Raw genomic sequence first — 21,854 nt, forward strand, 5'->3', positions numbered from 1 at the left:
CACTTTAATGCATTCCTCTGCAGCGATGGGTGGTAGCTACTGTTGTGCTGTTGGCTGCACGATTTATTCTACGAAAAACAGCACTGATTTACCACCGAGAAAATAAAAAAAGAAAGCTTCGCGACAAATTGCATCGCGCGATCCGGCGCCCCCTCTGCACCCGAGAACGAATGTATGCTCGGAACATTTCACTCAGGCCTGCTACCAACACAGGATGGTTCAAATGGTTCACAAGTTTTTTTTTTTTTTTCTTTTTTCTTTTTTATTGACAGCTGCCCTCGCTGTGAAGGGGGTCTAGCCTGTTGGCGGCACATTGCCACAGAGGGCAAAGACCAGCGCACACTTGCTTGCTTTGTTCTTCATCTGTCGCCTCCCATAGCGCCGAGTCAGTCTTCAAACGAAGCGCCGCCATGCAAAGCTGCACAAGAATGCTAAATTGGGCGAGTTGGTGCATTCGCATTTTAGGAAAAGTAGCGCAAAGAAGACAATGACAAAAAAAAAAAAAAGAAAGAAGGAAAACACACACGAGCGCTCGTGTGTGTTTCCTTCTTTTTTGTCCTTGTCTTCTTTGCGCTACGTTTCCTAAAACACGCAAAACTCTCGTGTGCACAGGCCGAGTTGCGCCTCGGCTAACAACGTTCTGGCTGCAGCCTTCTAGAACACTGTAGCCCGTCGAATGGAACATTTTCCTGGCCTAGAACGAGTGGTGGCTTTCATTGCTTCGTTTTTAGTTTGTTTAGCAACACACACACATTGTGTATTGCGTGTTTGGCACAAGGCAGAAAGAGGGACAGGACGCTATCTGAAAGCAGGCATCTCGCTCACACGAGAAGCGAACAACTGCTTGCACAACAACACAGGGAATCCGCAGAAAAGAGCAGGCCTCTTTCCGTCCACAGAAATGGCTAAGCAGAATCAGGTGTACAAAAAGCAGTGCTGTCATAATTTCAATCTGCCAGCTAGAGATCCAAGGACATACCATGACTCCGTGGAATTGGATTTAATTCAACCTCAGCTGTCTGCTTTATTGAGTCAGTCTTAGAGTGGGTGTGAGGCGCTGAAGGGTAGCGTTCGCAAGCAGGTATCATGCAAACCCTCGAAGTTCTCTTCCCCGAAGTCTTCCTTTTCTTCAGACTTGGCAGACGTTTTAACAGTATGCGAGACAGGTGCTTTCTGGTGCGACTCAATCCTTGGCAGCATGCATAAAGGTGCTTCATCTTGGCTGGTCATCTTTATGTTAAGAAAATGTAGGGACACTTATTTAACATATCTCATAAAATCATAAGCTAAAATTACAGCCCGTTTTAACTAAACACAATGAATGTGCCTGCGTGGCTTTGGGGCAGCGGGCCGTACTCAAGGTCCAAGCGTCCTGGGGGGCTGGACTTCAATGTTACCCTCTTATCTCAATAGGTAAAAAACACTCCACGGTAGGTCGGGCCCAGCCCATGCGGACCTCTATCACCGAGTGTGAAGAGATGTTTTGTAGCTTTCCTCGAAATAAACCCTACTTTGTGTCAAAAATTCCAGTTCAGCGGTTGCGTTATTTCTGCAGCATTGAACCAGCATCACTTTTTCATTTTATATCGTTACATACCAAGCACAGGAAACCATGGTTTGGATAAGAAGCCGTTGAAAGCCGACATAAACGTGGTCCACCCCTATAATGAAGCTGATGATCTTGGCAATGGCAAAGTAAGAACACTGGCACTCTGACGTGTGGGATATACAGTAAACTCCTTAAGTTATCGGATAAGGCGACTGAGGCCTCAGTGCTAACACAAGTGAATTCCATTTTAATGCAGTGTGCTTCATATACTTTTCTGCTGAGTCTGGACGCGAACTTCTCCAAGATTCTCAATACACGGAATTGAGGCGCACTCAGTTCTGCGGCAGTGGCGCCAATAGACGCCTAGTTGCCCCCGCCAGTGCGCCTACTCCTGCGTGCAGGTTCTAAAGTGTGCCGTTCGTGCAACATCCAATTTGTTCTATGTAGCTTTTGACACAGGACAGCTGTATACGGTAAACGACGACACTCTCCATCAGGACGAAACTGCCTACGTGCTTGATGCTGCATTCCTGCTTATGCTTTCCCTACACCATATTACACACGCCAGCCAGTTTTTTAGGTGCAGTGATGACTACCAGGACGTCACCTTTCTAAGCAATGTTTTTTAAGCGGTGGGAAATTTGATAGCAATATGAAATGGCAACAGGTCTTGTACTTTGCGCTTCATAGCTCAGCGGTGCTCCTCTACATCCCATCATTAGCAAGGTCTCTTAAAACAGGATGACCACTTCTCTGGGAAATCCTGCACTGATCAGTGTTTGCAGCCAAACATCCATGCTATGTGTCATTTCATGTAGGCAGAATTTGTCAAGAGCGGCATGCAAGTAGTTCTTAGCAATACCCTTGGAAGCTTGGAATGAGCTGACTGGTGGTTTAAAATGACTTATTTTTTAGCGAGGCTGATACCACCAGCAAGCTTTGATTTTGCGAACAGCAACAGCTGTATCTCGGAACTGCAAGCACCCTTATAGCTGAAGCCAACCCGAAAGCGCATTCGCATTGTCATACCCCCGTCATGCACGAGTCATAACATACGGCCTTACTATCATCGAGCATTACAATGCATGAAACTTATTCAGACTACAGAACGGATGCTAAAATCAAATAAGGAATATTAAAGAACCTTACTCCGGTACAGGACTTCAACAGGTTAACTCAAAATGCGAACACACTCTTTTGATACTGTAAATGAAACAATTCTTTCGCGAAATTGTGCTCAATGCTCACACGCTATTACTTCCCCAACAATATTAACAATATTAACCCTTTTGCTGTCGGGCATTTATGGCCGTGACGCACCCCCAGTGTCTGCTTGGTTTCAGGGAACGAGCATAGCGATATATGTTTGATTATGATTGCTATACAAATAACATAGTCAACGGAATAGGCACATTTCAGTGTTTTGCAGGTGTTATTAATTAAGATCATCATTATCAACCTAATTATAAATTAGATAAATGAGGATAATAGAAGAAAAAATCTGCTCTTTAGAGACCGAATCCGAGCTCGACTCTTGTTTATAATCAAAAGAGCCATCGCTCCAGTCCGCAATCGAAGTTCCCGCTCAATCAGCCATCCAAAAGTAACCGCGCGCACGGAGGGCCCATTTTCAGTGACCCGCACAGTGGAAATAAATGGTACGTTGGGAAATCAAGATGACAGAGGGAGATGGAAAGAGGCTAAAACAGCCTCCTTTGCTGCTGCTAGGCACAAGCAAGGGCGCGGCAAGAGAGAGCGAAAGCAGCGATCGAGTCATGTGTCAGCCTATTGGGAAAGCAACGGCGCGAGCCCCTGAATGTGACACATCGTAGCAGACACGCCAACAGAATAAAAATAAAAACCTATAAACCTGCGGCAGATGGCAGAACTACCCTTGAATCCGTGACCGCACGCACACGCCACGAAACGCGCGTGGAGCGATCGTGTCCTCCAGCAAAGAAGGTAGCAGGGGTGGGCGCGGTCGCTCCATACTCTTCAGTATATACGCACCAATGCAACGCGGGGTGAAAATACGAACTTTTAGAAAGATTGGACAATGGCGCAGCCTTTCCAAGTGCGCCAGCTTCGCGCTCAGGCGCAAAGTTTTGAATGCACGACAGAGAACGTACCGGTACGTTCGTGACAGCGAAAGGGTTAAGACCCATCTGAAGAAAAGTATCTTAAAAAGATAAACTAAAACTTAATGTTATAGAAATTACAGAAAAAACAATGCATTGTATTTACGTGCCGCACATATTAATGCACGATATGATTTTGATAATTCACAACAAAGCAAAAAAAAATGGTAAAAGAAATAAGAAAATTCTTGCTCGTTTCTGCAAGATGACAAAGATTGCATTGGATATTGAACTGCGGTTTATCTTATTGGAGCTCTTATCAGCACAAATTCACTGCTGTTTATTTTCCATTGGTTTTGTTGCGAATTGTATGTACACAATTTGAGTTTTATGTAAAACCTTGTCAACAAGACAGTCACGAAACACTGTCAACAAATGCTTCTCATGCGTAGACTACCCATGCAAGCTACTCTGAAGGAGGAAAAAATTAAAAAAAAAAGTGTGGAAGGGTCACAACAGATAAAATCACCCTACCTTGGTCTTTTCTTTTTTTAATAATGTTGTTTATTGCCTCAGGGCATAATGGAATGTGTAAAGAAATTAAAGGGGGTATTAAATGAAAGAAAAAAGGTTGGCTGTTCTAACAAAGTTCAAGAGAGAGCGATGATAAGGCCCTAGCGTCCATGCAATGTATGAAGATGAGTTGTTCAATGTCTCTAGTGCGTGCCCAATCTCATTTGGACACGCGCTTTTTTTTTTTCTTCTGGACCTGCTGTTACCTGAATGGCAAAGAAACATTAGCTGTTAGAAACTGCCGTCCTGTGTATTTCACCGGTCCCGTCGCGTTCCGCGAGGCTGGAAACAGCGTCATCGCTCTCAGCGACTCTCTGCAGCTCCCTAGTGTCGTTTTTAGACTTTTGTTCATCATGAGCGCCGGGGCAATTTTGTGGCTTTCGTTCTTGCTTCTTTAGCTGCAGCTCCTGTGCACCATCCCATTACACCTGTTTTGTATACAACACATGCCCAGTGGAGGAGAAAGTGAGTGCCTTTTGGGTTGCCGCGTGCTTTTTCTTACTACAGAAACTACTTTCATGGAAGGTTTGCCCTCGCCCCTCAAACTCCATCTTTCCCTCCTTCACCCTCGTCCTCGTGAATTTTTCAGCGCCGATCCTCGGCACCGGCATCCTCGTGAGGGCATCCTCACCCTCACCGAGGATTTGACTCTGTGAGGGTGAGGATGCCCTCATGAGGATGCCGATGTCTGCACAGTATACATGTTGACTGAGAACCCACACAGAAATCTTTTTCTATTGCACTGTTTAATGCGGCTTCTTCTTCTGATTTGGTTCAGGTCAGAGACTTGGGCGGCTTGCCAGGGGGCTTGAAAGACGTCTGGGAATTGTGTGGCCAACGGAAGGAAGTTCGCTACACGTGGGACATGGTACGCAATGACAACGTTACCTGGAACGGGCGTTTCAAGCCACGCTGCCGTTTTGACCGCATCTACACCAGAGCTGCTAAGCCGGCCACCCTGGTGCCAGCTTTCTTTGGCTTGGTGGGACTGGAAAGGCTGAAGCCCCACAGATGCTTTCCAAGCGACCACTGGGGCCTCTTGTGCCACTTTAAGCTCATCTGAATAAACCAATTTTTATTGTTTACAACATGGACTGTGATGCAAGAAATTATTTTAAGTGAGTTGGAGAGCTCTATGCGTAATTGTCAGTCTTATCTCCTGTATATATAAACATGTTTATTTGTAAAAGCATCCTATTGTAAAGAAAAAAAAAAAAAGTTCACATACAATTACTGCTTCAGAGCTTCTTTTTGTGAGCAAACAGCTCAGTGTTGAGCACTGCCAAAGATTATTTCCATCGTAGCCACTGCAAGCTTAAAGCAGCTGCTCGCTGTATGAAGCCTGCCTAATGCATCTGTGTAAAATATGGATTGTTTCCCGACGTAGGAAATAGTTGTGCGTGTGCCATGCAAGGCGTAAAAGGCTTGCAAGAGCCTGTCTCAATGCAAAATAAAGCTTTGCCTTAGCTGCTGCAACCAATTGTTTGCACTGAAACAGTTGTGAGCACAAAGCCAGCATGTCCTTTGATGTGGCTTCAGAACACACTTGAGTCATGAATAGAAAACCAGGTCTTACCCTAACAGCCACCAGGAGACACAGTTGCATTGTAAATGCATCCCAAAAGTAGTCAATTGTAGAAAACTTTAAATTTCCCAGAGTGCAAGTTTATAAATGCACCTTTCAATCACTGCTGTAGGATACTCCTGTGCTTGCAACACATTTATTGTAGCATTGCTGCATGACGTTGGCACTGTGTTGGTATGACTGTTTTGGCTGTTGATGCAAGGAATGATAGCACACGGCTGAAGCAACAGTGGTTAATAAATGGGAGTAAACTGTCCCTGGCTTCTGTCCTCGGGAAGACTGGAAGTGGAAATCAGTAGTGCACATTCTGCCAATGCCACAAAACTATTGGTAGTGTTAAGACTTTAATGGTTCAATGTGAGAACTGTCTGTTTCTCTTATCTACGGTACCAATGGGTACTGGCTTGTAGATGACAGACTTCTCGCGCTTCTTGGGTGGTGCTCCTTCGTAGCTGTAGTTTGCAGCCCTGCCCTTCTTCCGTGGTCTTGCTTTGCTGCTGCCAACGTCTGGAGCATCTGGTTAAGGAAGCAGTCACCTCGGAGAATCAAATGGCAGTCTCAGTGCATCCTTGCAAAATTAAGCCGGGACTGCACACACGTGGTAAAATAACTAGCTTAAAGACAACTCGTACTTGCATGTATGCGCGGCTAGATGTTACGTCTAACATCCTGTATGAATTTTATTGAGGGGCTTAGCTGCTGACCAAAAAAACCTGTTTTACTGCACCTTTGTGCCTAAAACCAGCAAAAGTGCATTTCTCTATTAAGAGAACAAAATAGAAAATTTTCCAGGTAAGCCAGTGTCTTCAATGTTTCAGAAGCCAACCAGTACTAGCAAAGCTTTTCAACCTCGTAAACCAAAACAAGTTGGTTTAAGAACCGTCCCAAGGATGTAGGCACGCACATAATTGTCAACAAATAAGCGATCACAATTTAGTAGTATGGCATTTCCAATTGCACCACCTTATTTCCTCAGGAATTATTGTTCGCATTTCTTTTTTTTTTTTTTTTTTTCATTTCGGTTAGCATGAACTATGAGACGAGTGCTTATAATTTGCCATATTCACTCGCGTATAGTTTGACCTACTTTTTTTTTAACACATTGACAAATTCGGGCGGGATCTACCACAACACACCGCTGCAAAAAGGACGGGAGAGAGCAATGCTGCCCTCACCTCTAGGCCTTCATGAAGTATAGTAGTTGCAGTGTCACTTCGTAAAGGATGTACATGCCTCTTTCAAGGGGTCTGTGCAAAAATTTTGTGATAAAAGTGATATTACTATGAAGGTTAACACCACGGTGGAAGAAAGAGAGGTGCTCCGACGGCGCGGTCGCGCTGCAGCGAGCGCGCGGCCACTTAGTGTGACCAGAAGAGAGGGCAGCCGCCAGGGGCAGCACATGTTCTGGGGGCCATCCTGGCCATCCTCTCCGCCGGTTCTGCTGGCATGCCTATAGAGCACCGGCGTGAGAGCTGATAATTTCCCACTTAAATCAGCATTAAAATGCCCTAACCCTTAGATATTTATTTTTCGATATTTACACCCTGACTTCTGAGTAGGTAGAAACTTTCGTAACGCTGACTAAACAAATAACTCCATTTCCGAGCAAACAGAGACGCGTCGTCAGACGACACGCTGCACTCGCAGCTCCGGAGCGTGCACTGGGCACGCTTCTAGCGGATTGCTGCCTCGTCTGGCCTCGTGGCCGGTGCAATGTCTCTTGGGTAGCTGTTCAACGCATGTGCAATGAAGCCCGCCCCTTGTTCGCACGGCAACCAGACACCGATAAAACGGCGGTGAAGGAAGCAAGATCAAAGCGCCGTCGGGGAGGTTTGAGCGCCTCTTCACCCTCGCGAGTGCGACAGCCGTTGCCACATGAGAAACTGCGCTGCGCCAGATGGTATCAGAATGAACATGGCACTCCAGTGGCAAAGCGAAGTATCGAACACAAAAAAAATCAAAGCTATCTGTAGCCGGATGCGCGTACCTATCTTAGATGACGGCATCCACACGGTCAGACTGTGTCTTTTGCCGCGCGTTCGATCTGCAGTTCACACTTCATGCCAGAATGCACAGCCTGGACTGCATGAAAGAAACAAAGAAACTGTGCACGGGAATAAAGGTAATGTGCGTCGTCGAATGATTAAAATAAATGATTGCAGCCAAGAAACATTGTTTTAATGAGGCAGTTCTCCATGACCTTCACAATTTCTTCATTTCACTAATAATATTTGTAATACGTTGCTTGCTCATTGAACTTTATCGTATTTTTGTGCAATCAGTGTTTTGGTGAAGGTAAAATTCGAAAAACATCTCTGCTGCTCGATGCCACAAGCGCATCAGGAATGCCACGCGTACAAATTTCCGAAACATTCACTACAGTGTCTGCCAGCTAATTTGCAACATCGAGACATAAATGAATAAATACAATATTATGCCACAGTTGAAAAATAGTGTGCGATTCACAAATGACGTAGAACCTTGAAACCTGCGTCGTACGCTGAGACTTGCGCAAGGGTATTATTGGAGTGGCTGTAATTATTAGCACAACGAAATCATGCAATATGTTTTCAATGTATTTGAAAGCTGAAGGAAAGGAGAATATGTGGACAAAGTTTAGGAGATATAAAAAAAAATTACTCGTCTTCAGAAATTTTCATTGTACGTTGTTTTCATGAAATGAGCGCGATCGTACGTCTGTATTAAAATGTAATCTAAATATAAGCTTTCGCAGTTTGATAGATAAATATGCTGAGAATATAGTGATGAAGTATTGCCGCTCTACCACAACCTTTTTTTGAGACAAAGGACTGCAAAATAGACAAAATTTCATTTCCTGGGCCGATTTCGCCCCGCTGCAGTGGTGCAGTGGTTAACATGCCCGACTAAGGTGCCCGAGTGCCAGGGTTCGATCCAGACCGCCGGCGGCTGCGTTTCGCTGGAGGCGAAAAAAAAGAGGCATCCGTGTGCTGTGTGATGTCAGTGCACATTAAAGATTCATTCCCCGGGTTGCAGAAATTACTCCTTAGCCCTCCACTACGGCATCCCTTTATCTCTTTCCGCTTTTACTCCCACCTTCCTCCCTTCCCTTAAGGAACGGGTCAGGTGTCCACAGAACATTCGTGACAGATACTACGCCTTTCCTTTCCTGTAAACCAATTATTATATTTTAAGAAATATTAGAACAGGCCAGGTGTTTCTTATAAATTTGGTTGGATGGAGTAGCCGCAACCGCTATGCAGCACCAACCTCTCCATTATTGTTCATGCAAATAAAGAAACCTACACTTCCCAAAAAGCCAAAATAATTGAATATAAACAAAAACTTGCATATTTTTAGTGAGGCCATTTTCAGCTACCTAACTTAATTATGCCTTCTGTAATCAATAATGAAAGTTATATATATATAGTGACGTATCCGCAAGCTAAGTAACATCTTGTATAATTTCACAGCTTAATTCCAAACATCAACGTTTACGTGCAAGATGCTGTAAAGTTATTTGCTTTTTGCCACTAAAAAACTGCATGTGTGTGGGCACGGGTGTGTGCAAATAACTCATGCGCAGGTACTCTATATATTTGAGGCCCCGCATAAGGTCAGCACTCTTGCACGTTTTCACTGTAGTGAGGAAGCAAACTCACAATCCCTGCAGCGCGCTTCGAAGAAGCAGACTCGCGACTAGAAGTCCCTGCGTCGCTTCTAATACCAGCTCTAACCCCGCCAGACCACCGGAAGAAAGAGAACGAAAGCAAAAGACTGCGAACGCATAAAATCTGCGCTCACTCATTCCCCCGGGGGAGGAAAATTCTGTTTACTGCTTGGAGCCATGGGGGAGGGGAGAAGACTGTGCTGGAGGAGGAGCCATGGCGTGGACAAAACTAACTGCCGCGAGCGCTTTACAGAAGAAAAATACAGAAGAAAGCATGCGTGCTGGTAAGTGCGGACGGCTAGATGCTCTCCCTCCGCCAGCTCGAAGCCGCGCTCCGACGGCCAAGCGCTTTTCTCACTGCCCCAGTAAAATTTAAAAAAAAAAAAAAAAAAGTCGGCAGGACACGCAGAAGTGACGTAGTAGCCCCACGTCACTTTTGCGTCACGTGATTGCGCGTTCACGGTGTGCAAAAATACCCTCCCGCACCGATTTCGAGGCTATCGAAGGAAAAAGTAAACAAACAAGATGGCGGCGACACCGCTCAAAATGTGTGGCAGTTGGCCGGGCTGACGCTTGGAATGTCCGAAAAATCGAATAGCCCTGCTTAGTGTCCAAAATTTTGAGCAGCATAATACATTGATTTTATAAGGTATGTCCTGGGGCCGGGAAAAAGTCCGAATAATCAAGCATGTCCGAAAAAATTGGGTGTCCGAAAAATCGGTCGTCGACTGCTCAAATCATGGAGGAAGGAAAAAACTGAGGAGAGGCCCCATGTATCCCAGATGCGTTGCGAAAAAGGTGCCGGAAGTCACATGCTTTTTTTAAGGCCAGATATGGGGCAAATAGTAACAGCGTCAGCGCTGCTATGGGGCAGCATGGCTGTGGGCGTCGGCGTCGGATGGCGCGGAGCCACCGTGGGCGCGGAGAAGCACTCAGACGGGGAAGGGCACACATGGAGTGCGAGGGGAAAATCTGCCCCATGCGTAGGTGGCGCCACAGCATTTTTCTGTCGCGGGCCGGCGTCTCAAAAAGTGACGTCACGGCCGCTCAGTTTTTTCCTTCCTTCATGACTCAAATTATGTTTTGGGTCGTGTTTCTTTCCAAGGTCAAACGCTTAAAATAACAGCAATTTTCCTGAGATACAAAAAGATCCAGTTTGATTCCTTTTTATCAAATGTTCAATGCTTTGCTGACTATGCACGCATCTCTGACAAGCGGGGTGCCCCAGGGCTCCGTCCTTACCCCCACATTACTTAACATGGCTTTTATTCCTCCCATCTGAGCCCTAGAAAACGTGCCTTCTATATGCGTTCTTGGGTATGCTGACAAAGTAACCATGTGGTCCTGTCATCCACACAACAGTCGGCGCTCCAGCACGTGCTGGCTGCCTTAACATCTCGACCCCCCGCTTTGGGCCTGACACTATCGTGTAATAAATCGCATTTCGTTTGCATCGGAAACAAATCTGGCTTACGAAAAGCAGCCCTTTTTACTGTTATGGTTGATAATTTTCAAATTCACCAAGTGAAAGTGTTCGCGTTCTAGGTCTTCTTTGTCATACATCTGGGACTAGAACCCCTTGGCTAAATGCTACCCGTATATAGGCTCACGCTACACTCCTGATCTGATCCGTCACATAGCTGTGCGCTCAGGTGGAACGTGTTCTGATACTGCTTGTCAGCTTGTGCGCTCCATCCTTCAGCCGTGGATAGTGTACTAGGCAAAATTTCATTGTTCAACTGCCGACAATGGGACTCCCTTGAATCTATCAATCGTGAGGCTATGCGCGCCATAACCTACCTCCCTTGTCTTGCACCCATACCTGCCCTGCAAGAGTGCGTTCACCTTAATTAACTAAACTCATCGACCCCTATGAGACAGAGCGCACAAAATGTCGTTTCAGCTCCATCTTGGTTGTACTGTCAACTCAGACTCCATTGCTTCGCAACCGGTATCAGTCGCACATTTACCTCCAGGGTGCATAATATACACAGCAGTGTAGGTAGATATCGCATCCTCATCTTAACTCTCAGGACACATATAGACCTTTGCATCGGGCGAGGAGGAGGTAAAAACACCTCCTCTCTGAACTGTTGCAAACCGGTTCTGCTGCCGCTTCCACCGTACTGACATTAGGCCCACGTAACAGTCCAACGAGCATTATGTAGACGCCCAGGTGGCCCTCGTTGCAAAGGTCCGCAAAACGCCGACAATGCCGCCTGTCGCCAAAGCCGCAAAGCGTAGGCGGGCTTGGTCGGGCGCGGTTCATGTCAGCGTCTATGCATGCGCGCGCGTCGTGTTTTCGTCTTTGGTCGCAGTTTAACAGATATAACGCCACTGTCAACCTTTAGCAATGTCCGGGAAGAATTGCTGCTTAGTATTGTTTTTCAAACACACACAAAATCTTGCCAGGAACATGTTTGTATAAGTTTTTAGCGATGCTTCACGAGAAGGACGGCGGCCGTGAATCGCGGCTGTTCGACGCAGAAAGCAAGTAATCCTACCGAATGACATTTGTTCAGGTTAATGTCATTTTTTAGATGCGCTGCTACAAGACCAAAGCTAATGCCATTTCCAAATTATGGTAACAGCGATTGACATACAAATGTTGGTGCGCCTTCAACATGTTGCCAAGATGACTGCGCTGTAAACGAAAGCAGCCTATTAATTGACATTCATATCTTGCATCTCTTGTAAACAACCTGTTGATTAGGACTACCTATTAGTTAGCGGCAGTGTCGGCGGCGTTTGTTTACGAAAGGGCACGGAAGGTGCGCACGTCTGCGCTCGACTGGGAAACGCTTACGAGTTTCAACAACATACACTTTGCGCACTAAAGCAAGTGTCAAGAGCAACACGTAAAATAGGCAGTATCTGGTGTACTGTCCGACGACGCTTTTATTGAACCTTCGAGTATCACCCTACAGGGCAGCATACTACAGCCCCGTTGACTTCCGTACGTTTTCGCCAGATCGTTCGCTCGGCATATTAAGCCCCGTCGAAAAATGCCCGAGCTTGGCCTCATCAAGAAAGCATACGGCAAATTCGAAACGTTTGCCACATCGGATACCGCGAGCTTACCACAACGACACTGCCTGCGAAAGCGGCCGACGACGGCGCTGTGGCCGTATGGTAGGTCCTAGTCGTCACTAGGCTTAAACGCCTAAACGGTTTCACATAAGAGCTGTAGCTGGAAGCGCTTTGGAAATAGTAAATTTCATATTCATAAAACTGCCTCAGTATCAGTTCAATTGTCTCACAAATTGTCTTGCAGTAAACGGAAGGTGTAACTTCGGTGACGCCTAGCTAGAGAACGAAATCGGATGAGCTGCGTCACATTGGCGGCAGCTGCTAATGTGAGCAGAAATTTGCTTGTATTGCTGTTATGACTTCTTCCAAAATCTCGTTACATTGCAGCGATGCTCACTAAAGATAATTTTTTTTAGATTCCTTCATCAAATTAAGCGCATATTATTTAAGATCGAAAGACATGCTTTTCTGATTTTGACGAAAGAAATCCATCGTGCCGGCGACTCGGTGCCGACAGACCGCGGCAGCAGGAGCGACCTGTTCTGCCCGTGCTGTGTGCAGTGGCTACGGGTTGGCTGGCAGCAATGGGGGCCAAAATTATAGGAGCACAGTAGTATTTAATGCAGGTGGCACTTTTGTAGTTTATTTTGGGTGTAGTATATTTTCACCGAGTCTCTGGTGATGAGATAACACATTTCCTCGTTGATCGCATTCGGAAGAGTACCTCAAACTCAATCGATACCTAATGTCGTTTTCATCGAATGTCATTATATTTTCTTGTGTAGCAGGAAACAAATATCATTTTGAACAAATCTCATTCGGTGGAAATAGCATTAAATTTACCTTGTGGCAGGGCTGAGTGATGACTATGTTTTCAGTGTTTTCTGCTTGTCATTGCAACTTCCGTGAACACTTCTCGTTTAAACTTGGTCGCCTCCGCTAGCCGGGAAGATACAATACGCATTAGATTTGTGAAACGCTTAGCCAGACGATCTTTAGCGTGCATTGACAACTCCAACGTCCCAATAACTCGATCCTCCTCAGTAGCCTGAGCCACTGCGATGGGTTATTGAACAGGTATTTGCCAATACAGACGAACCCGGTTATATCGAACCCAGATATATCGAATTTTGGTTATATCGAACTCACGGAATATCCCCTTGAAAATCCCATGTTAAAGTATAGGAAAGCCGCATCATATATCGAACTTAATTTCCCCGGTCGTTCGACACATCGAACTCCGCACCACGCACTGGAAAGTGTGTCTTCCCCAAGGATGATCGCATCACCCTTGGCCGTTTGCCGCGTGACGTTTTCAAGCCACGCGCGGAAGGAATGAGGGGACAGTTCGGCGACGGCTGGTCTGGTCTGCGCCGCGCCCATTCCCCGAAGGCGCGCGCATCTGCAGTTATTTTTTTCCGCGCGCCAACACATGACGTTTGCAAGCCATGTGCGTGGGTGTGCCCTCCTTTTGCCGAGCTATATCTCTCCTTCAGCACGCGCTACGCATGCGCCAAGCCAGCTCAGCCCGTATTCAGACAAGCGTCGGACGCTCTCTCCAGCGTGTGTTGCGAACCCTCTATGGCGCCTGCGGACGTTAAAAAGCGGCAGCTCTCTTTGTTTTTCTTTTCGCGAGTCATCCTTTCTTATCGTTGTGCTGTTCGGACGTTAAGAACCGGCATTTTTCTTTTTTCTTTTTGCAGGAGTCGTTTATTCTTGCATGTATGAATCAACGAAAGCACGTGGTCAGCTGCTGCGATTATGACGCCCGCCCCAAGCACGGCGTGATAAATCGAACCAGGCTTGTACGTGCAATCAAGCCATCACGGGCACTCTGCCAAGTTCGCTCCCCGCCACCGCAGGAGCTATCAAATGATGAACGCGCCCCGACGTTATCGCTGCACAGCATCTTGGCACGCTGCCAAGAAATGAGCTGTGGATGAGACGACCGAAACGGAGTGAGGCGCACCATGGACATGCAAGCGAAAACGCTCGCGATTTTTGCTGCGGTGACATGGAAACCTTGTTTTGAGCTGCTGCGGTGGCTCGAGCAACGAGAGGGACGCAGTTCCAACAAGTTTGAAATTTTTCGCTCTGTCGCTGCCGCTCGTCGCTGAGATCGCTTGCATGTGAGCGAGCTAGCTTTAACACAATTTATTTATTTCTTTTTCAGATTCTCGGTGCAAAAGTGGAGGGTGGGTTCATTATACAAGTGGCTTGATTACGCGACAAATACGGTATCGTTCTTTCGCATCGTAAGTGCCGTCACAAGCCGATTTCTGTATATTGAAGTTATCGAACTATTTCGCGATCCCCTTCGAGTTTGATATATCCGGGTTCGACTGTATTCGTTTTGAAACTTGCCATGCAATTACTTGGAAGACCAGAGCCAGTGTTCCTGTTTGCAAGATTACGAAAACATAACATGTCGCTGCACTTACTATTTAGACTAAGGGCTCTAGAGCTGGCTATAAAGCGCGCTGTAATTCTGCAGTTGGGCACGAGGGTGATACAAATGAAATGAATATGATACTACAATAATAAAATAAGATATAAAATTTAAATCTTATATGCTCTTGGCTAACCTGTTATGCAACTTTTCAGATATTGCATCTGCTGATATCTCACTCCCCCATGAAATTATCTACCTGCTCTGCGTTTTTGACGACGGAATACGTGAAATCCATGTTGCACAGGCAGTGGTAAAGCGCAAGCATGAAAAATCTGAGCTCTTGTTACAGGAGCCCAATATGCGCTATTTTTCTGATGCTCAGAATGCTGGTTTGCAAACTCGCTGGTTTTTCCTGCGGTCGCACTGATACGAAACCGCTCGCAGTTCCGACGACGCTTAGTTTACTGTAGCAATAGTGTTACGTATATGCCACTAAAGAGGACGACGATAGACTACTGACTGATAGACGACGAAGCTGAAGAAAACGGTTGATGCTTGCCTGAACACCTAGTCTCATCACCTGTTGTGGTTTCCCTTGTTGTGGTACTAGCCTTCTGCCACGTATCATCTTGGTGGAGGTGAATTAAGATCCCCGTACGCGCCAATTAGCCCATTTAAGCTGCCAAAACTGGATTTGCGAAGCGGTCGCCACCTACCTGAGATCACAACCACGTCTCAAACAGCCACGATGACCTCTGAAGCAGCCCCTACCACCGCAGGAACATCGCCTCAGCCAGTTGTTCTAACGAAAATTCGCCACCCTCCCATCTTTAATGGCGACGACAACCCACACATTGACGATTGGCTAGATGAGTATGAGCACTGCAGCCGGAACAACCACTGGGATGCCACCATCATCTTTTATTTGGCGGGAACAGCTCAAACATGGTTTCAAAACCATGAACAAGAGCTTGTTACCTGGGATATATACAAGCGAAAGCTTAAGGACTTGTTCGGGATACCAATTGGACGCGCTCTGGCTGCAAAAACGGAACTTTCGTCTCGTGTTCAAACCCCCACGGAGTCCTACCTCGCCTACATTCAGGACGTACTTGCGTTGTGTTGCAAGATCAACACCTTTATGCCGGAAAGTGACAAGGTAGGGCATATCCTCAAGGGTATCGCGGATGATGCGTTCCACATCTTATTCTGCATGGATTGCTCTACCGTCGACTCGGTGCTTCAAGTCTGCCGAAAATTCGAGCAGGCTAAACAAAGACGTCTCGGACATCGCTTTGAGCATCTTCCGAACACTGTGGCTACCTCATCCTGCGATGACCTGGCCCCTTTTCACCAGCCCTCCCATCCCACGACCGTGACTCGATCGTCCGGAGAGAACTCGAGGCCCTAACTCATGCACCACTTCTGTCTCTGCTGTCCGACACCGTGGCCATGATACAAGCCGTTGTCCGCCAGGAACTTGCAAACGTCGGCCTCTCCTCTAGCTCCGTGCTGCCCCCGCCACCATCGCACCCTGTTCCTTTAGTGGCTGCTACAACCACCAGCACAGCCTCCCCACGTCGCTACCTTGGTCACAATCCTGCAGAGTGGCGCACACCAGACGACAGGCCAATCTGCTTCATTTGCTGTCGAGCCGGCCACACTTCGCGGTATTGCCGTAGCTACACTTTCCACGCTCCTCGCTCCTATTACAACTCTGACCATCGGTATTACTATGGACCTCGACGCTTTGCTGCCCCACCAGAGAGCCCCGTCCCGCCTATCATTGACCTGGACACTTTCCTCCTTAACCAGATGAGCCTCGCACCGAAACCGCCCCAACTGCTCGTCGCTACAGCCGATCTCCATCTCCCCGGGCTCGTCGATTCCGTTCACCGGTACCTTGTCGCGGCTCCTCCCCATCATACGCCGGCACCTACTCGGGAAACTAGCAAATGCAGCGCCCGGGAGTGACGCTGCATTATCGACCCGGACTGCCAACTCGGTTCTGAACCCCGCACCTAGACGTAATCTCATTGATATTGTCGCGACTCAAGCCGCAGGGAGCCGTGGAGGTACGCGGTACCGTGAAGGTGAGATCCGGGAGTCAGGTTTGCTTCTAGCTTCGATGAGTGTCTGGCACCAGCGCGCCTCTCGCGGCGCTATGCACGTGGCATTATTCTTGTGGATGAAGTCCCAATTTCTGCACTTATTGACACGGGCACCCACATTTCTGTCCTCAGTTCTTCGCTCCGCCGATGCCTCAAGAAAGTCCTCACACCCTCCATCTCATCTACCGTTCGTGTTGCAGATGGCAACACAGCTACTGTGATTGGTATGTGTACTGCACGCTTTAGCATTGCCGGCCACATCCCTGTGTTATTTACAGTCCTCACCAGTTGCCCTCAAGACTTATATTAGGCCTCGACTTTTTAACTGCACACTCCACTCTCATTGACTGTTCTTCTTGACTGCTTCATCTAGACCTGCTGTTTTGTCCCGATGAACAAGCTCATGCAACTTCAACGCTCCGTCTTCGCTCCGCTGCATTTACTCGTCTGCCATCTGAAGCCATTGTGTATGTGCTCATGTCGGCTTTTTCCCCAATCCTGATGGCAAGTACGTTGTTTCCCCCTTAACCGATGTGACTCTGTAGCGTAGCATAGCCCTCCCTCACAATATCGTGCATGTAGCGAATAACCACACTTATCTTCCAGTCCTGAACTTCAGCTTTTTTGTACAAGTTCTTCCTGAGGGCATTTCTCTCGTCGAACTGACCCCGTTTTCTGACTTTAATGTGTGTGCACTTTCACCTGACCCTACTGCTGGAGTATCGACACAGCATGCGCCATCCCCTCCTACGGAAGCCCGCATATCAGGAATGGTAGCTCCTGACTTGTGTCCTGATCGTGCTCAAGCACTTACCAGCCTTCTGACCTCGTACAGTGACATTTTCGATTTTGATAACCGACCCTTGGGACAGACGTCCCTCGTTACTCACCGTATCGATACCGGAGACGCCAGCCCAATTCACAGAAGACCTTACCGAGTCGCCATTTCTGAACGTCGCGTCATACAAGACGAAGTGGACAAGATGTTGGCAAAAAACATTATACAGCCCTCGAGCAGCCTCTGGGCGTCAGCAGTCATGCTTGTTAAAAAGAAGGACAATACCTGGAGGTTTTGCGTTGATTACCGACACCTCAACAAAGTTACAAAAAAGGACGTTTACCCACTTCCCAGGATAGATGATGCCCTCGACTGCTTGCACGGTGCCAGTTATTTCTCTTCAATTGATCTTCGTTCCGGTTATTGGCAAATCGCGGTTGATGAACGGGACCGAGAGAAGACTGCCTTCGTTACTCCCGATGGCCTGTACCAATTCAAGGTGATGCCTTTTGGCCTGTGTAATGCGCCCGCTACATTCGAGCGTATGATGGACTCTCTTCTACGTGGTTCGAAGTGGACAATGTGCTTATATTATCTCGATGACGTCATTGTCTTTTCTTTGACCTTTGAGAGCCATCTTCACCGCCTTGATGCCATTCTTGGAGTCTTCCGAAGAGCTGGCCTTCAGCTAAATTCAAGGAAGTGTAACTTCGGCCAACGTCACCTCAAGGTACTCGGACACTTGCTCGATGCCCGCGGCGTTCAACCTGACCCCGACAAAATTCGTGCTGGAAGTGCATTTCCTACACCCCGCTGCATCAGTGACGTTAGCAGTTTTCTTGGCCTTTGCTCTATTTTCGGCGTATTGCATGTAAACGAAGCAAGCGAAGAAAGAACATTGGTTCATAGGTGAAGGAATGAACGAATTAGCGTGCGTTGGAATGAAAGCGTGGCACTCAAAATGAGCTCCACTTCGAACGCAACCTTGTTGATGCTCGTCTGCAGCAGACACTTGATGCATAAGGAGGCGATGTAGACCCAGACGGCAGTGATATCGAACACATGTCCACTATTATACAGTGCGATCCTCTTGAGCACACTGTCATCGCGGAAATGCCCGCGAGACGCGTACAACCTGTAGTAGACGTAGCCGGTATAACAAGCAAAACTGTTTATTTATACATCAGGTAATGGCGCCCGTTTTCGCTCCGCTTGGCGCGGTCGCCCCTGCCGGGGTCTCCCGGCAGTTCGCCTGGTTAGCTTGCAGCTTGGGGCGTTGTCGTCAGTGGCGCCCATAACACCCTCCTTTCTTGAAAGGTTTGATCTCACAGGTCCAGGCGTTCTGTTCGCTTACAAACACGTCCACTTCTTGTGGTGCTTGTGTCCTGCAACGGTTGCAGGTGTCTTGCTGTATGTCTTGCTTGTCCTCTATCGGTTTGTACAACGTAGGACCTTGGTTCTGATGTTGGCTGTATTACCATGCCGTGTGACGCAGCTACAGCGAGGATGCGCACCGCTGTGCCTGGTGGTAAGCGCTCTCGGCTCCGTACCGTGTGCCCGGTGTCGTATGATCGTTTTGAACGAGATCTGTAGGCTTCATTATTTTGTCTGAATTCGCTGTCGTCCCACTTTGGGGCTGCTTTGAAGTGGTTGGTACTGTGGCGTTCAGACGACGACCCATTAAGAGTTCTCCTGGTGAAAACCCTTCCACGCTGGGTGTGGCCCTGTAGGCAAGCAGCGCTTCGTGTATGTTGGAAGACTTCCTCAAAAGCTGCTTTGCTGTCTGCACAGCCCTCTCAGCCATACCGTTGCTCTGTGGGTAGTAAGGGCTTGAGGTTGTGTGTGTGGCTCCCCAGTGATGCACTAGTTCTTTGAACTCTGTGGAAGTGAACTGCGGCCCGTTGTCTGTGCGTATTGTCCGTGGAACACCGTACCATGCAAAACTTTGGCTCCAAGACTAGGGCTATGTTTTTTGTAGCTGTCCTCGGCAGCTGTTCTAGCTCGAAAAATCGGGAGTAGTAGTCTACTACTACAACATACTCTTTCCCCTCCAGCGTGAAGAGATCCATGCCGACTGTGTCCCAAGGGTGTGCTGGCAATGGGGTTAGAAGCAGGGGTTCTGTTTCTGGCTTTCTGTGCTCTCTGCAAGTTGGACACTTTTCCACGTAGTCTTCAATGTGCTTGCCTATGCCTGGCCACCATATGCATTCTCTTGCCCTCGCTCGGCACCTCGTGCCGAAGTGGCCTGTATGGAGCTTTTCCAGAACCTCTACTCTGATGTCTGGCGGGATGATTATTCTGTCACCTTTGAATAGCAGACCATCAGCGATTAAATCTCACTAGCCACCTCGACGTACCTTTTCAGGTCAGGTGACAGCCCATGCACAGTTGGCCATGATGTAGTGCAGAAGGTAGCCACCCTGGAAAGTGTTTCGTCTGATTGGATGCTTGCCCTGATTCTGTCCAGAATTTGGTTTGAAGCAGGGAGCTGTTCAAGTGCTAATTCTTCAAACTCGCGCACTGCACTCTCGAGAGTTCTTTCCTTGTCTGCTGGTTTCCCAGATGGCTTCCGGGACAGAAGGTCAGCTGTGTACAGCTTTTTGCCGGGAGTGTGGGACATGGTGTAGTCGTACTCCAAAAGGCGCATCCTGAAACGTTGAAGACGAGGACTCAACTCGTCAAGTCGTTTAGTCGTCAGCAGCGGTATTAACGGCTTGTGGTCCGTTTCTACGTGAAAGGTTGATCCCAGCAGGTATTTGCGGAAATGTTCGCAAGCCCATGTGATTGCCAGTGCCTCCTTTTTGATTTGGGCATATCTTTGTTCTGTATCCCTAAGGGAGCGTGATGCATATGCCACAGGTAGGAGCTTTTCGTGCGAGTGCTGTAGAAGTACAGCCCCAAGACCGTATGAGGAAGCATCCACAGACACTGTGTGAGGGGACTGAGCATCGTAGTGAGTGAGAATCGGCGTCCTGCTTAAAGCTTGCTTGAGTTTGTCAAAACTCTGCTGCTGAGCTGGGCCCCAATGTGAGTCGGCGTCTTGGTGGAGCAAGTCTCTGAGAGACTTCGTAAAGCCTGCTAGCTCTGGAAGAAATTTCACTAGGTGGTTTGCAGAGCCCAACAAAGACCTGACTTCTGACACATCACATGGTGGGTCGAGCCGGACTATGGCCTTGACCTTTTCCGGGTCGGCGCTGACTCCTGTTGAGTTTACGACGTGTCCTAAGAATGTTACTTCTGTTTGTCGAAAGGAGCACTTGTCGATGTTGAGGGTAACACCTGCATCTTCCAGCTTCCTCAGCACCAGCAGTAGGTTGGTGTCGTGTTCCTCAGTTGTCTTCCCTGAGACAATGATGTCATCTTGTAGACAACTCACACCATCTAGTCCTTCGAGCACACAGAGCATTTCTCGTTGGTAGAACTCTGGCGCTGTGGAGATTCCGAACGGAAGCCTCAGGAACTGGAACCTGCCAACTGGTGTGATGAAGGTTGTATATTCGTGAGAGTCCTTGGACAGTGGCACCTGCCAGTACCCTGCTCGTGCATCTAGGCAGCTGAAAACTGTTGAACCTGCTAATTTTGCAAGACACTCGTCCACCGTAGGCATGAGCACACGTTCCCGTATTATTTGTTGGTTGAGTTGACCATAGTCCACAAGGATGCGCAGCTTATTGTTCTTTTTTTTGTGCGACAACCATTGGAAAACACCACTCGGTTGCTTGCTCGATTTTCTGGATGACTCCCAAGTCTTCCATCATTTCTAGTTCTTTCTTCACAAGTGGAAGCAGTGGAAGAGGCACGCGCCTAAGATAACTGAATGCGTATGGTTCAGCATCCTTTTTGACTTTGATGCGGTACTCAGTCTTCATGACTCCAAGCCCAGACGTTAGCTTTGGGTATGACGCCAAGAAATTGGGGACATCAGTTGATTGTGCGAGGGTTTCGTCTAGCTCAAGAAGGCGCTGTAGAATCCCAAGTGATTTTATAGCTGGTCGACTGATCAGCGGTTCTTTTAATTCTTTGATGATGAAGACTGCTTCTTGAACTTCAGTGTTGCGCCAGGTGACTGTTGCATCGATGTAGCCAACAGTGGCTATCGCTGTCTGGCC

General features: G+C 47.6%; 2 protein-coding genes across 2 annotated transcripts in view; one reads left to right on the top strand and one right to left on the bottom strand.

Annotated features, from left to right (window-relative positions):
- Window positions 1-5,421, top strand: part of LOC146207110 (tyrosyl-DNA phosphodiesterase 2-like) — a 49,130-nt gene extending 43,709 nt beyond the window's left edge. The window contains exon 6 of the mRNA XM_084600471.1: window positions 4,979-5,421. Within this exon, the coding sequence (XP_084456597.1) occupies window positions 4,979-5,263 (285 nt within the window). The 3' untranslated portion in view covers window positions 5,264-5,421. The remainder of the gene's footprint in view (window positions 1-4,978) is intronic.
- A 689-nt stretch (window positions 5,422-6,110) lies between these two features.
- pit (probable ATP-dependent RNA helicase pitchoune) overlaps window positions 6,111-21,854 on the bottom strand; it is an 85,784-nt gene continuing 70,040 nt past the window's right edge. The window contains exon 12 of the mRNA XM_084600411.1: window positions 6,111-6,292. Within this exon, the coding sequence (XP_084456537.1) occupies window positions 6,138-6,292 (155 nt within the window). The 3' untranslated portion in view covers window positions 6,111-6,137. The remainder of the gene's footprint in view (window positions 6,293-21,854) is intronic.

Source organism: Amblyomma maculatum, chromosome 1 (genome assembly GCF_055883805.1).
Source record: "Amblyomma maculatum isolate TAMU_Amacu chromosome 1, ASM5588380v1, whole genome shotgun sequence".
Classification (NCBI taxonomy): domain Eukaryota; kingdom Metazoa; phylum Arthropoda; class Arachnida; order Ixodida; family Ixodidae; genus Amblyomma; species Amblyomma maculatum.